The sequence below is a fragment of the Hemitrygon akajei genome, chromosome 8, assembly GCF_048418815.1.
Source record: "Hemitrygon akajei chromosome 8, sHemAka1.3, whole genome shotgun sequence".
Taxonomy (NCBI): Eukaryota; Metazoa; Chordata; class Chondrichthyes; order Myliobatiformes; family Dasyatidae; genus Hemitrygon; species Hemitrygon akajei.
This window is the reverse complement of record NC_133131.1, coordinates 52693425-52708612: the sequence shown is the minus strand read 5'-3', so window position 1 is coordinate 52708612 and position 15188 is coordinate 52693425. Positions and strand designations below refer to the sequence as shown.

The following is a 15188-nucleotide window of genomic DNA, read 5'->3' as shown; positions in this document are numbered from 1 at the left end:
CTGTTGAGACATCCAAACACCATTAAACAAGAGCTGTAGCAATCATTCGGGCATTTAATAAATTGGAACTATCTGTCAAATTTCCATTAATCATTCTTTACCTTAAACAGTATTGATGCTTTGTAACCGCTTTACATTTTATTTCACAGTTTATAGTTTGCAAATATAGTAGTTTTATTCTTCCTGTTACCTTCATGCAGTTCTTTACGCAATTTCTCTGCATCTTCCTGCAGCACACTTCTCTGAGTGTTGAGAACGGCGACATACATTTCCAAATCTGTCCTGCAGGACTTCTCTGTCTCGAGGTAATGATTCAGCTCTTTAACCTGCTGAACACATTAATCATCTCAACTGATTTCATACAGGGAAAAATAGCCATTTAGTTTAACATCTCTCAGAAAATTCAGATAGAAAAATAAATCAGATCAACCTGTCCTCTTATAAAAGTCCAACTTGCATGCCATTATCTACATACGGATGAAATTATAATGTAATTTTATCATTAAGCCTTTTTTCAGGTAATTAGTGGAATGCCACAAAACTGTTTGATGCTGGGCTTTGCTGGAAGCTGCATTTCATAGCACAATTGCAACTTAAGGATTTCCACAGGCCTAATTTTATCACCTATTTCTTTGCTGTGCTCTACCTACGGACTCAGCAGAAACTTGCCAAGATTCAACAGTTCTTGAATTCTACACCATGGCGTACAGACAGAGGAAGCCCATTCATTTGAATGGGTATTTTAGGGGCTGTGAAACAGGATGGAAAATAATAAATTAGTTTGAAACTTATTATTTTAGTGCTCTTGATCATGCTTTTGACATACCAAGAACAATCATTTCACTTTATATAGTTTCTAAAATTTAGAAATACTAATAAACCTTGCACCTCCACCAAGTGGCTGCTCAGAGCCTTATTGTGGACTAGCAGAGGCAGTCTTCCCAACCCAACAAAGGTAAGATCATGAGAATGCAGCATGTGGGTAACTCACTGATACAAACAAAAATCTCACTGACATGTACAATGTACGTGGAATTCGACTGTCAACAAGATGGACAGCGGAAGCCTGATTGCACACACCACCGGACTAGACCCGACTGGAAACACAAGAAGAGAGTATCCATCATATATGCCGGGAAAGCATTAGATCCTTTCCAAAGCACAAAGTTCTCATTCTAGTTGGACAGAGTAGTTGCAGGGATGACTCTCTTCAGCCTTGACCCATCAATTAGAAATAGTACGTGGCCTTCAGAAGTCAACGATAGCTTATTTACTTTGTTGACATTGAGCATGAAGTTGTTATTTTAGCACCACTCAACCAGGAGTGCTATCTTATTCCTGTATGCTGCCTCATCAACACCTAGGATTTAGCCAATAAATTACACAAATTGAAGAGGATCCAGGTCACTTGTAAGGCTGGAGCTGATTCGCACCATAACCAAGGAGGACTTCATTACAGAAAGGATGCAAGTGATAGCACATGGCAGTCATTGAAGTACTGGTACTATAGATGCCCTTTGAAGCAGGTTGGAGCCTTAGGCTGCAGAGATAAGCAGTTGAAGATGTCACTGAATACACCAGCCAGCTTGTCTGCACAGATCTTCAGCACTTGGCCAGCTCCGCAGTCCGGGTCAAGCACTTTTCATGGGTTCATCCACTTGAAGGATGTTCTGATGCCAGCCTGAGCATTGAGATCACAGGGTTGTCAGAAGCTGTGGGGCTCATGTTGGAATGTCATTATTTTCCCTATCATAATATACGTAAAAGGCAATGATCTCATTCAGGAGTGATGCCTCATTATCACTTTTGCTTCCCCTTTTATGTCTTGTAGGAAGTGATAGTGTGTATAAGGCCTGACACAACTATCGAGCTCCCGTCTTTGATTCCAAATTGGTCCAGAACTGTCTCTTTGTGCCAATGATGGTCTTCTGTGATGGTGATTATGAACTTCCCACTTCCCACTATTCAGGACATTTACAAAGACAGGTAGGTAAAAAGGGTCTGAAGGATCACTGGGGACCCAAGTCACCCCAACCACAAACTGTTCCAGATGCCACCATCCGGGAAACAGTACCGCAGCATTAAAGCCAGGACCAACAGGCTCCAGAACAGCTTCTTCCACCAGGCCATCAGACTGATTAATTTATGCTGACACAATTGTATTTCTAAGCTATATTGACTGTTCTGTTGTATATCTTACTGTACATACAAATTGTTATAATTTACACATTCAGACGGAGATGTAATATAAAAGATTTTTACTCCCCACGTATGTCAAGGATGCAGGATGCAAGAAATAAAGTCAATTCAACTCTGGAAATCATACAACTCTGGATCGCTCTCCTAACCACCACAGATCTTCTGGTTGGGAAAGATGCAGAACGTTTTGTGGGTACACACTTGTCTCCATAGTACTTTTTATTAAGTCGGTGATAACTAAAGCACATCAATTCAGTTCCGCTGACAAATCCTTGAACAGTCCACTGATTCAAAGTAGTCCTATCCACTCCATAATGTACTGGTTAGGCACAGGAGTACATTCAGACAGAGATTCATTCCACTGAGATGCAACACTGAGCATCATAGGAAGTCATTCCTGCCTGTGGCCATCAAACTTTACAACTCCTCCCTCGGAGTGTCAGACACCCTGAGCCAATAGGCTGGTCCTGGACTAATTTCCACTTGGCATTATTTACTTATTATTATTTAATTATTTATGGTTTTATATTGCTATATTTCTACAATATTCTTGGTTTGTGCGACTGTAACGAAACCCAGTTTCCCTCGGGATCAATAAAGTATATCCGTCTGTCTGTTTATTTTTGCTCCACTTGCTTCTTTAACCAGCTTTTTATAGTTCTCACCTTCAGTGTTGCGCTCTTCAGTCTCTGCCTGTATGCAGGAAGGAGCAGCATAGCCAGGTGGTCAGATTTATCGAAGTGTGGTGAGGGATGTAGCATTAGTGTCTCTGATAGTGGGATAGTGGTGATTGAGCATGTTACTTAAAAAGGCAGTGCCTCATCATTAAGGATCCTCGGCATGTTGGACATGCCCTCTTCTCTTTACTACCATCAGGGGAGGTACAGGAGCCTGATGAACCACATTCAATGTTTTAGGAACAGCTTCTTTCCCTCTGCCAAGAGATTTCTGAACAGTCCATGAATCCATGAGCATTATCTTGCAATTCCTCTTTTACACTACTTACCTTTTATTATAACTTAGTAATTTGTTATGGCTTCACTGTACAGGCAGTGTGGCGCGTGGCCCAGTGGTTAAGGCGTTGGACTAGCAATCTGAAGGTCGTGAGTTCAAACCCCAGTCAAGGCAGCATGTTGTATCCTTGAGCAAGGCACTTATGACACATTGCTCCAGTCAACCCAGCTGAAAATAGGTATCGGCAAAATGCTGGGGGGTTAATCTTGCGATAGACTGGCATCCTATCCGGGGGAGGAGGGAAGTCTATAAGGCTATAGACAGACTGTACAGGCAGCTCCCAAGTTATGAAGTTATGAATGTCCAACTTACAAACTGAGGAAGGAGAACACCGTCCGCCATTTTAAGTCGGATCACGACGCTGTCTGTCATTTTAAGTCGTTGCCGTTGACAGTGTTGAGTGTGTAACTTTGTATTTGGCTTAAATTTTTCTAAGCAAGATTCACCCTGACCCCCCCCTCCCTTTCTAGTCAGCACCATGCCCACTTGCTCCATTTAACCTGTCTCAGTGAGGTAGACTTTAGGACCCAGGAATTCCGTGCAGTGGACTTTAGGACCTGGGGGAGCTCACTGCTGCTGAATCTGCAGTGTTTCTGTTCCGTTGACGGAAAACGATCATGATTGAAAATAAAGTGGAAATAATAAAGTGATTGGAAAGAGGTGAAATGCCATCGGCCATTGGAAAAGCGTTAGGCTACAGTCGGTCAACGATCGGAACAATTTTAATGGAGAATGTGAAAGGCCCTGCCCCGATGAAAGCGACAATTATTACTAAGCAAGGCAGTGGTTTAATTATCGAAATACATGTGTTTCTTAAGTGTCTTATATGCATAGAAAGGTAAAATATGTACTATATACTGACAAACGTTTGACTAACTAACGCTAAATAATACCGCATGTTCCGACTTACAGACGGACTCAGGAACGGAACTCGTTTGTAACCCAGGGACTGCCTGTACTGCCACCACAAAACAACATTTCATGACAAGCATCAGTAACAATATTCCTGATTCTGATGTTGAAGGTGACATCAACACTTAACCACCAAGTGTTCTGGAGCAGCAAGAGGGTCAGGACTGCCACCTCTGAGCACTAACCACGAGCTGACTGTGAAGCAGATGTGGCTACTACTTCCTTTTCCTAGCGCCACTCTCTGCCGAGTCTCCACTGGTCGATTGTAAGATTGCTAATGTATTTAAATAACTTAACAGCCAATTGTTGCTACAGTATTTGAGATTTACAATTTTAAAAGTCTGAACATGAATATAAAAGTGTTCTACTGCTGGCTAAGTGTCACCTCTGGCACTTTTTAATCCTTCTTCATCTACTGACCCCTATTGCCATTTTGAAGGAACTATGGACTTGCACCCCATGGTGTTTCAGTACATCAACACTCCTAAGGTCCATTCTTAAGTGGATCATAATATTCACTAATTCTGTTTTCAGAGCTCACCTTTGAGGCTTCTAATTCTTTAACCTTTTCTTCAGCTGTTGCCAGCTTTTCTTTGAGAGCTCCTATTTCCTTCTCCATGGGCATCACCACTGATCGCAACTTCTCAGCATCTTCCTGAGCCTAGGGTGAAAATGCAAGAAAGCAGGAATGACTGCCTAATAAAGTGTAAAAACAATTTGAAAGACAGAACTTTTCATACATTGGTTATTGACTTCATAATAGAGCTAATTGCAGTCACAATTTCCCATCATAGTTGATGCTCAGTATCACTGACCACCATAAAATCTTTCAAGATAGTTTCAAGATCTATCACTCTGTACAAATCATCATACTCACTTTTTTCATTTCATTTTCTAGGTTGTTTTCTCCTTGCCCTTCAGACAAACGTCTCCTTAGATCAGTCAACTCACGTTCCACTGCTTCCTTATACTGTGCCCACTGTGAGCGTTCTTGCTCTAGACGGTGATGAAACTGAATCTCATAGTCTCTCAGCGTCTCTGTAGAAGTTTAGAACATATAATAAAAGGCTCCTGTTAGAATTTCCTTCTTTTTAAACAGGAAACAGAAATAGAAAGTGTTTTCAATAAAGCCTTTTAAAAAATATACTTCAACAGCAGAAACAGATAAATTTAACATAATTAGTAACACGCCTGAAAAACTTACCCCATTACAGATTGAAGAATAAGCGTGCAAAAAGCCCTTGATGCAGTGGACCAAACAGCCCATGAGAAGTGGAGGAACAGACATATACATCCTGTTTTTACATCCTCTTTTTACAATTTTTGTCCATTGTCTTTTCCATATGCAGAATTGTACAAGTCCACCTCACCCATACCACCATTGATGGTCATATAATTGGGTCATAGCTGCCAGGTTTGTTTTGCTTAGCTTTAAAAAACACCGGTTTATATTTGAAGTCATTGCAGTACTCCTAGGCTCTGGCAATATCCTCATACTTAGACAGGATTCAAACTGCTGATATGACATCATTCTCTGCCACCCTTATTTACTACATACAATCTTTGTTATTGTTCTGCCATTTCAAATGCAAACCTGCATTTCATATATTTGGCTTATTTTGTTTTACAGATACGGTATGGCAACAGGCCCTTCTGGCCCAATTACACCCATGAGTCTAACTAACCTACACATCTTTGGGATGTGGGAGGAATCCAGAGCACCAGTAGGAACCCACCAAGAAGAGAACATACAAACTGCTTACAGGCAATGACGTGAATTGCACCTGGGCCACAGGCACTGTAATAACGTAACGCTAACCACTACACTACCATGCCATTCTTCTTTCCCATTTTCCTAAGTATCCCATAGCTAAGAGAATTACATTCCCAACCTTCTGAATTTTGAGCTTGATTACTATTACTGCATTTCAACGTGGCAAGTTTTTGCAAACATCAAACATTCATTTACCATACACTAAATACACTCCAAACCAACCATACACAATTTCTCCAAAATCTCAAATGCTGAAGTCCTGCAACTCTCAGGCCACCACTTCCAGGCCAAACTGTTTTGGCCATCTACACTATTGCCATTTGCTTAAACAGGCAAGGCATAAAAAAGTCTTTTGTTATGCCTTGCCTGTTTAAGGGTCTGACTCAATGCCTCTGATGTATCCAGTTCCGCTGCCTACATTGGCAGCATGTTCTAAATATCAACTACTCTGTAAATTTATAGAATTAAACCAGGAATTAATGGGAGAATCATGGGAAGTATAGTAGAACAGCAAGACCAAGCGGTCCAAGTATATAATTTCCTGAAAGCAGCAACATAATATGGTGAAATTGAATGGCATGTTATCTTTGTGGGTCACAACAAAAGTTAAGATGTCATGTATTGGCGAGGTCACATCTGTTGGGTGACCTTATGGGGAGATATATAAACATCCTGACAAAGTGAATGCTCACAGTCTTTCTCCCAAGGTAGATTAGTCTAAATCAAGGCGGCAAAGGTTTAAGGTGAGAGGGGAAAGACTTAACAAGGATATGAGGGGACTCTTATCAGAGGATGGTGAGTATATGGAACAAGCTGTGTGGATAGAAAGGTTTAGAGAAATGCGGGCCAAACGCACTTAAATGGGGTTTGCCTGAGCAGGCAACTTGGTCAGCATGGATAAGTGGGGCCAAAGTGCCTGGTTCTGTGCAGTCTCATTGTGAACAGCTACCAATTCCTGCTGTATCCACCAGTTTTAATGTCCAAATCTGAAAGTTTCACATTTATTGCCACTCCTTTTGTCTGCAAAGTGATTGCCAATCAACATCAGCATATAATGCCTGACACACACATACCAATTAAATCTACTGCATGGCATCCTATCAAAAGCCTTCTAAAACCCAATCTCGTCTATTGATTCTCCCTCAAAAAAATAAATGTTCAACATGATTTTCTTTTCATGAATCCAGAAAGATTTATTGGCCCAATTCTATTACTATTTTCTCATGTTCTGCACTTCCTAATGACTCGAGGCCATTCAGTCTGTTGAGGCTGGGTCAACTCTTAGGGCAAACATATTCCCCCTCTTAATTTCTTGTAATGGATTCTCTTACATGCCCGCTAACTACCTCTTGATTCTCCTACCAGCCATCTACAGCAGTCACAATGTAATCAGTTAATATAGCACCAGCACACCATTAGGATTTTCTGATGTCCACAAGACCATAAAACATAGGACTAGATTAGGCCAATCAACCCATCAAGTATGCTTTGCCATTTATACATAACTGATCTTTTTTCTTACTACCGTTCTTCTGCTTTTTCTCCCCCATAACCTTTGATGCCTTTACTAATGAAGAACCTATGAACCTCTGCTTTAAATATATTCATTGACTTGGCTTCCACAGTTATCTATGCAATAAATTCCACAGATTCACTATCCTCTGCCTGAAGAAAGTGTGTCTCATCTCTGTTCTAAAGGGACATCCTTCCACTCTACTGTTGTATCCTCTGGTCCTATTCTCCTACTAGTAAAAACATACCCTACACATCCACTCTATCGATGCCTTTCAATATTCCGTTGGTTTCAATGAGTTTAGGATTCTTCTAAACTCCAGCGAGTACAGACCCAGAGCTGTCAAACACCTAATCAAATATCATGTTACCATCTGCACTGCCAGCAGCAGTGGTGGAAGCAGATACAATAGGGTCTCTTAAGAGCCTCTTAAATAGGTACTTGGAGCTTAGAAAAATAGAGGGCTATGCACTATGGAAACTCCAGGCAGGTAGGTTACATGGTCAGCACAACATTGTGGGCCAAAGGGCCTGTAATGTGCTGTAGATTTCTATGTTCTTAATAATAAATTATTGCATTTCAAGTCAAGTCACTTTTATTGTCATTTCGACCATAACTGCTGGTACAGTACATAGTAAAAATGAGACAATATTTTTCAGGACCATGGTGTTACATGACACAGTACAAAAACTAGAATGAACTATGTAAAAAAAAAAAAGAGAAAACTACACTAGACTACAGACCTACATAGGATTACATAAAGTGCACAAAAACGGTGCAGGCATTACAATAAATAATAAACAGGACAGTAGAGCAAGGTGTCAGTCCAGGCTTCGGGCATTGAGGAGTCTGATAGCTTGAGGGAAGAAACTGTTACATAGTCTGGTCGTGAGAACCAGAATGCTTTGGAGCCTTTTCCCAGACAGCAGGAGGAACAAGAGTCTGTATGAAGGATGCATGAGGTCCTTCACAATGCTGTTTCCTGTGCGGATGCAGCGTATAGTGTAAATGTCCGTGATGGCGGGAAGAGAGACCTCGATGATCTTCTCAGCTGACCTCACTATCCGCTGCAGGGTCTTGCGATCCGAGATGGTGCAATTTCCGAACCAGGCAGTGATATAGCTGCTCAGGATGCTCTCAATACAACCCCTGTAGAATGGGATGAGGATGGGGGGTGGGAGATGGACTTTCCTCAGCCTTCGCAGAAAGTAGAGATGCTGCTGGGCTTTCTTTGCTATGGAGCTGGTGTTGAGGGACCAGGTGAGATTCTCCGTCAGGTGAACACCAAGAAATCTGGTGCTCTTTACGATCTCTACTGAGGAGCCGTCGATGTTCAGCGGGGAGTGGTCGCCCTGTGCCCTCCTGAAGTCAACAACCATCTCTTTTGTTTTGTTCACATTCAGAGACAGGTTGTTGGCTCTGCACCAGTCTGTTAGCCGCTGCACCTCCTCCCTGTAAGCTGACTCGTCGTTCTTGCTGATGAGACCCACCACAGTCATGTCATCAGCGAACTTGATGATATAGTTTGAGCTGTGTGTTGCAGCACAGTCATGGGTCAGCAGAGTGAACAGCAGTGGACTGAGCACATAGCCCTGGGGAGCCCCCGTGCTCAGTGTGATGTTGTTGGAGATGCTGCTCCCAATCCGGACTGACTGAGGTCCGCCTATTCATGTTTTCATGTTTTGTTTCAACCTGTCTGTAGTTCTTGGCTTTAACTTTCCACACTTTAAGTAGTACACTATATTTGCTATCAATCTATAATTTATGGAAGTTTGGAGGATGATAAACCGGTGTTTTCATAGCTACCTCTTAAAATGTTGGGATGTAGGTCATCAAGCCTCAGAATACTAGATTTCAGTCCCTTTAATTTTTCCACTACTTTTTTTTCCCACTAATTCTAATTTCCTTCAGCTCCTCATTTTCCCTCCACAATTCCTGGGATGTATTAAGTGTCTTTTTCCATGTAGATGGACAAAGTACTGGTTTAATTTCTCCTATGTATAACGAGTCCTTATTAACCTTTTCCAATCTTTACCTTTCTAGATGCCTACAGAAGGAACTTCTGAAAGGAACAAATCAAAGTTGGAGTTTTTTTTATAGTTGAAATAAGGTGGTGACCCTCGCTAAATAATTTCAGGAGAAAAAAATAACTTCAAGAATAAACATATTATAACTTTGCTCATTACCTTTCATTATCGCTTGCATTGAAGCAACCTCCTCCTGCCATTGCTTTTTCACATCATCAATTGCTTCCTGTTTGGTCGTCTCAGAAACTGCAGCTACTGCTTTTATATTCTCCATGTCAGCATTTGCCTCCATGAGCTGGACCTGCAGTCGAGTTACATCACCTTCCGCCGACTGTAACGCAACATTCTGTCGCTTCAGCTCCTCTGGAAATAAAAACAGCAAAACAACTTGTAATTTTTTAAAAAAAAAGTTCATGATTTCAACACAGTGCTCAATTCTGAAAGGATCCAGGATGTAATTTTACATTAATTCTGTTAGTAAACTGAATGCAACAAGATCAGTGTGATTTACACAGATATGATTTAAACATTGTGCAATGCTAATATAAAATTGACAATTAGAACTGCTTAGAAATCCAGATAAGCGTATGATATCAAAGTTCACAATTCCAATGTGGTTAGCCGTTTAATTCTGATCAAAGTTTGATACTTGCAGAGCTTGTGGAAAATCAGTACTTACAGGGAATAAACTCATTCACTTACCTGGTTACTTTGTGCTTCAGTGATAGCACTGTTCTAAGACAACACAGTCTTACACTCAACATAGTAGTGGATGCAAGGCAGAACACCTTTAGAATATGACGTTAAACTGAGGACTTCTTGGTATCCCTCAGTGATAATTGTAAGAGAAGCAGGTAGATTTTCTATGATGAACCAACATAGAAAACCTACAGCATAATAAAGGCCCTTCAGCCTACAAGGCTGTGCCGAACTTGTCCTTACCTTAGAAATTACTTAGGGTTACCCATAGCCCTCTATTTTTCTGAGTTCCATGTACCTGTCCAAGAGTCTCTTAAAAAAGACCCTATCATAGCCACCTCCACCACTGTTGCCAGCAGCCCATTCCACACACTCACCACTCTCTGCGTAAAAAAAAAAACTTACCCCGACATCTCTGTACCTACTTCCAAGCACCTTAAAACTGTGCCCTCTCGTGCGAGCCATTCCGGCCCTGGTAAAAGCCTCTGACTATCCACACGATCAATGCCTCTCACCTTCTTATATACCTCTATCAGGTCACCTCTCATCCTCCGTCACTCCAAGGAGAAAAGGCCAAGTTCACTCAACCTGTTTTCATAAGGCATGCTCCCCAATCCAGGCAACATCCTTGCAAATCACCTCTGCACCCTCTCTATGGTTCCCACATCCTTCCTAAAGTGATGTGATCAGAACTGAGCACAGTACTTCAAGTGGGGTCTGACCAGGGTCCTACATAGCTGCAACATTACCTCTCGGCTCCTAGACTCAATTCCACGGTTGATGAAGGCCAATGCACCGTATTTTCTTAACCACAGAGTCAATCTACGCAGCAGCTTTGAGTGTCCTATGGACTCATTAGTCTTACCATTAATACTATATTCTGCATCCACATTTGACCTACCAAAATGAACCACCTCACACTTATCCAAGTTGAATTAGGATGGAGAATAAACGCTTTCAATTAAATATTGTAATCTAAAGAACTATTTTAAGTAAAACTAACCTCTGAAAGATGTAATAGCAAGCTTCCATTGTGGAATTATTACTTATTACACATCAACCAGCCAGCAGCGCAATCAGTGTAGAAGGTGAGACCAATCAACCTAACTAATTCTTGCACACCAGAATTTAGCAGGCTTTCATATCATACTCAGGTGGAAAAGAAATTTACCTGCAAGCTATTCCTCTGCAAAAGCTATACAATTGACAACAATATAGATACTTAACCTTTCTAATTTTATTTTGCACCTCTGCTCTCTCCTAAATTCTCCTCAGCTATAAGGTTTGATCTACACAGCTATCTATAGCACAGACTTAAAGTTGCTTGTTTCACTTCACTACCATTTAAATTTCTTTTCTGACAGCCCTGAATTCACAGCCAAATAAGAATACCTTCTTTAGCGAGATACAGCTCCTTGAATTTGGCTCTTTTCTGATTGAATTCTAATTCCAGCTGTTCTTTCCTGCGCATGTAATCAGCCTTTTCCTGCTCCAACTCCTTTAGTCGCTGCTGAAGCATGGCCACTGGAAGAGAGAAAAAAATGTTAAATCAATGGGACATGAACTGCAGCTAAAACTAGAGACAAACATTATGTACTTCCTCCTCTTTCAAAGCCTGTTTTGCTGAAGAACTTAAAATAGGACCTTGAATATACGGTCTCAAAAGCAGAAGGAAACTAACTTTCAATGCAATCTCAGGTCATAACAAATAGACAGGGTATATTCTACAGATCATTTTAAAATTAATTAACAATACAGAGAAACTGTACTTGGCCGGTATACCACACTTTGGAACAAAGCAAATTAAACCATCCAAGCTACCCTTCAAAGTACATTTATTATCAAAGTACATAAATGACACCGTATTCAATCCTGAGATTCATTTTCTTGCAGGCATACTTAATAAAATCATAAAAGACCACACCAACTCAGGCGTTCAACCGGTGTGCAAAGGACAACAAACTATGCAAATACAAAAAGAAATAATAATAATAAACATCAAAAACATGAGATGAAGAGTCCTTGAAAGTGAGTCCACAAGTTGAGGAAACATTTCAATGACAGGACATGTGAAATTGAGTGAAATGATCCTCTTTGGTTCAGGAACCTGATGGTTGAGGAGCAATAACTGGTCCTGGTGGTGAGACCTGAAGCTCCTGTACCTTCCTCCTGAAGGCAACAGCAAGATGAGAGCATGGTTTCGGTAGGGGTCACAGATGATGGATGTTGCTTTCCTGAAACAACGCCTCATGTAGACGTGTTCAGTGGTGGGGAGGGTTTTATCTATAATGGACCAAGCTGCATCCTCTATTTTGTAGGATTTTCCATTCAAGGGCATTGGCGTTTCCATACCTGGTTTTTCATTTATTAATTTTTTTTTATAAAATTTTCTACAATGCAACAAAAAAAAGTTTTTAAAAAAACAGGTTTATGCAGTGCAAAACATATCAAATGTACAGTTCATAACAGTTAAGGAAAAGCACCTACAGTAGAAACATATTAAATTAGTTACCACCCCACCCTCCCACTACCCAACTCCAAGCCAACCTTACGATATATAGAAAAGTTAATCAGAACTTTTATCACCACTCAGCTGTATTTATAAAAAGGTATACTGCCTACTACCTGAGCTATAATGTTTACACATCAAAAAAACCTTAAATCTTAACCAAAAGAAACTGGAAGTAAGGGATTTAAATGCAAAAGAAAAAAGGAGGGATGAACCCTTAATCTAAATGGGAATTATGAAAATATTCAAGAAAAGGTCCCCATACCTTTTGGAACTTTTATGTCCAAATTCAGAAGTGAATAATGAATCTTTTCAAGCTCTAAGCAGGACATAATGTCTCTGAGACATTAAGCATGAGTGGGTGGAGCAGCATCTCTCCACCCAAGAAGGACAGCACGTCTGGCCAAAAGAGAAGCGAAAGATAATGTACGTTTAGTCGGAGTCAGATGCGTGTCAACTTCTCCCAAGATGCCAAAAAGAGCAATCAGAGGGTTAGGTTCCAAGTAACTGGGATAAAGTATCCCAAGTATATAGGATAAAGTTAAAAAGACATCTCTCCAGAATTTTTCTAAATTAGGACAAGCCCAATACATATGAATAAGGGAAGCTTCGCCCCCTTTACATTTGTTGCAACAGGGACTAATATCAGGATAGAACCACGATAATTTAATTTTAGACATATAAGCTCTGTGTACAACCTTGAACTGTAAAAACAGCGGCGAGCACATAGAGAAGTTGAATTAACCGTAAATCTTAACCAAAGAATCCCAGACAGATTCGTCGGACAGAGGAAAATGTAACCATATAACCATATAACAACCACAGCACGGAAACAGGCCATCCCAGGCCTTCTAATCCGTGCCGAACGCTTACTCTCACCAAGTCCCACTGACCCGCACTCAGCCCATAACCCTCCATTCCTTTCCTGTCCATATACCTATCCAATTTTACTTTAAATGACAATAACGAACCTGCCTCTACCACTTCTACTGGAAGCTCATTCCACACAGCTACCACTCTCTGAGTAAAGAAATTCCCCTCGTGTTACCCTTAAACTTTTGCCCCCTAACTCTCAACTCATGTCCTCTTGTTTGAATCTCCCCTACTCTCAATGGAAAAAGCCTATCCACATCAACTCTATCTATCCCCCCTCATAATTCTAAATATCTCTATCAAGTCCCCCCTCAACCTTCTACGCTCCAAAGAATAAAGACCTAACTTGTTCAACCTTTCTCTGTAACTTAGGTGCTGAAACCCAGGTAACATTCTAGTAAATCTTCTCTGTACTCTCTCTATTTTTTTGACATCTTTCCTATAATTCGGTGACCAGAACTGTACACAATACTCCAAATTTGGCCTTACCAATGCCTTGTACAATTTTCTATTGTGGGGCAAGTCTCAGATCAGAGGGCACAGCCACAGAATAGAGGGACATCTATTAGAACAGACATGCGTAAATATTTCTTTAGCTGGAATCTGTGAAATTTGTTGCTGCAGATGGTTGTGGTGACCAAGTCATTCTATACATTTAAAGCAGAGATTGATAGGCTCTTGATCGTCATGGTCTCAAAGGTTACAGGGAGCAGTCAGGAGAATGGAGTTGAGAGGTTTAATAAATCAGCAATGATGGAACGGCAGAGCACACTCAATGGGCTGAATGGCCTAATTCTGCTCGTGTATGTGGTCTAACATCAGTTGTAGAGTCTTTGAAAGTGAGGCTGCAGGTTGTGGAACCACTTCAGTGCTGAGATGAATGAAGTTGACCATGCTGGTTCAACAGCCTGACAGTTGAAGGGTAATAACTGTTCCTGAACCTTGAGGTTGAGACCGAAGCCTCCTGAACCTCCTTGCCAACAGAAGCAGCAAAACCAGCGCATGACTTGGATGGTGGAGGTACTTGGTGATGGATGCTGCTTTCCTGTGGCAACACTCCCAGATGTGCTCAATGGGGAGGAAGGATTTTCCTGTGATAGACTAGGCTGAATTGACTATTTTTTGGGAGGCTTTTCCATTCTTGGGTAGTGGTGCTTCCATATCAGGCTTTGATGCTACCACTCAGTGTATTCTCCATCTTTAAGACATGCTAAATCTGCGCAGACTTCTAAGAAAATATGGACAGTGTTCTGCCTTCTTTGTAATGGCACTATGTTGCTGGTTCCATCTCCCAAACCCTGATGAGGACTGGGTCATGCAGCTCTGGGTTCTTCCTCCTGTAATCAATATCAATTCCTTGGCTTTGATTACATTAAGGAAGAGATGGTTGTTGTGGCAGCATTCAACCAGATTTTCAATCTCCTTCCTGCATGCTGATTCGTCACCACCTTTGATTCAGCCAACAACAGTTGGTGTCATCAGCAAACTTAAATATGGCTTTGGAGCTGTACTTGACTCAGTCATAAGTTTAAAGTGAGTACAGCAGGAGGTTAAGCACAAAACCTCATACCGTGTACATATAAGAGTATCATACTCTCTACTTGTCACTGCTACCTGAGCTGCAAGACAAAACAGAATATTTGGAGCGGAAGAGGATTATGCCATGTT

General features: G+C 41.1%; 1 protein-coding gene across 3 annotated transcripts in view; it reads right to left on the bottom strand.

The window, feature by feature from the left end:
- The window catches only part of rabep1 (rabaptin, RAB GTPase binding effector protein 1), a 132185-nt gene that overhangs the window by 97582 nt on the left and 19415 nt on the right, over nucleotides 1–15188 (bottom strand). For 2 of the 3 annotated variants that reach the window (XM_073053859.1, XM_073053862.1), the window contains exons 2-6: nucleotides 11531–11662; nucleotides 9599–9802; nucleotides 5003–5163; nucleotides 4667–4786; nucleotides 191–329 (exon numbers count right to left, since the gene is read on the bottom strand). In XM_073053859.1, coding sequence (XP_072909960.1) covers nucleotides 191–329; nucleotides 4667–4786; nucleotides 5003–5163; nucleotides 9599–9802; nucleotides 11531–11662 — 756 coding nt within the window. The remainder of the gene's footprint in view (nucleotides 1–190; nucleotides 330–4666; nucleotides 4787–5002; nucleotides 5164–9598; nucleotides 9803–11530; nucleotides 11663–15188) is intronic. The other variant, XM_073053861.1, reaches the window with a different exon arrangement.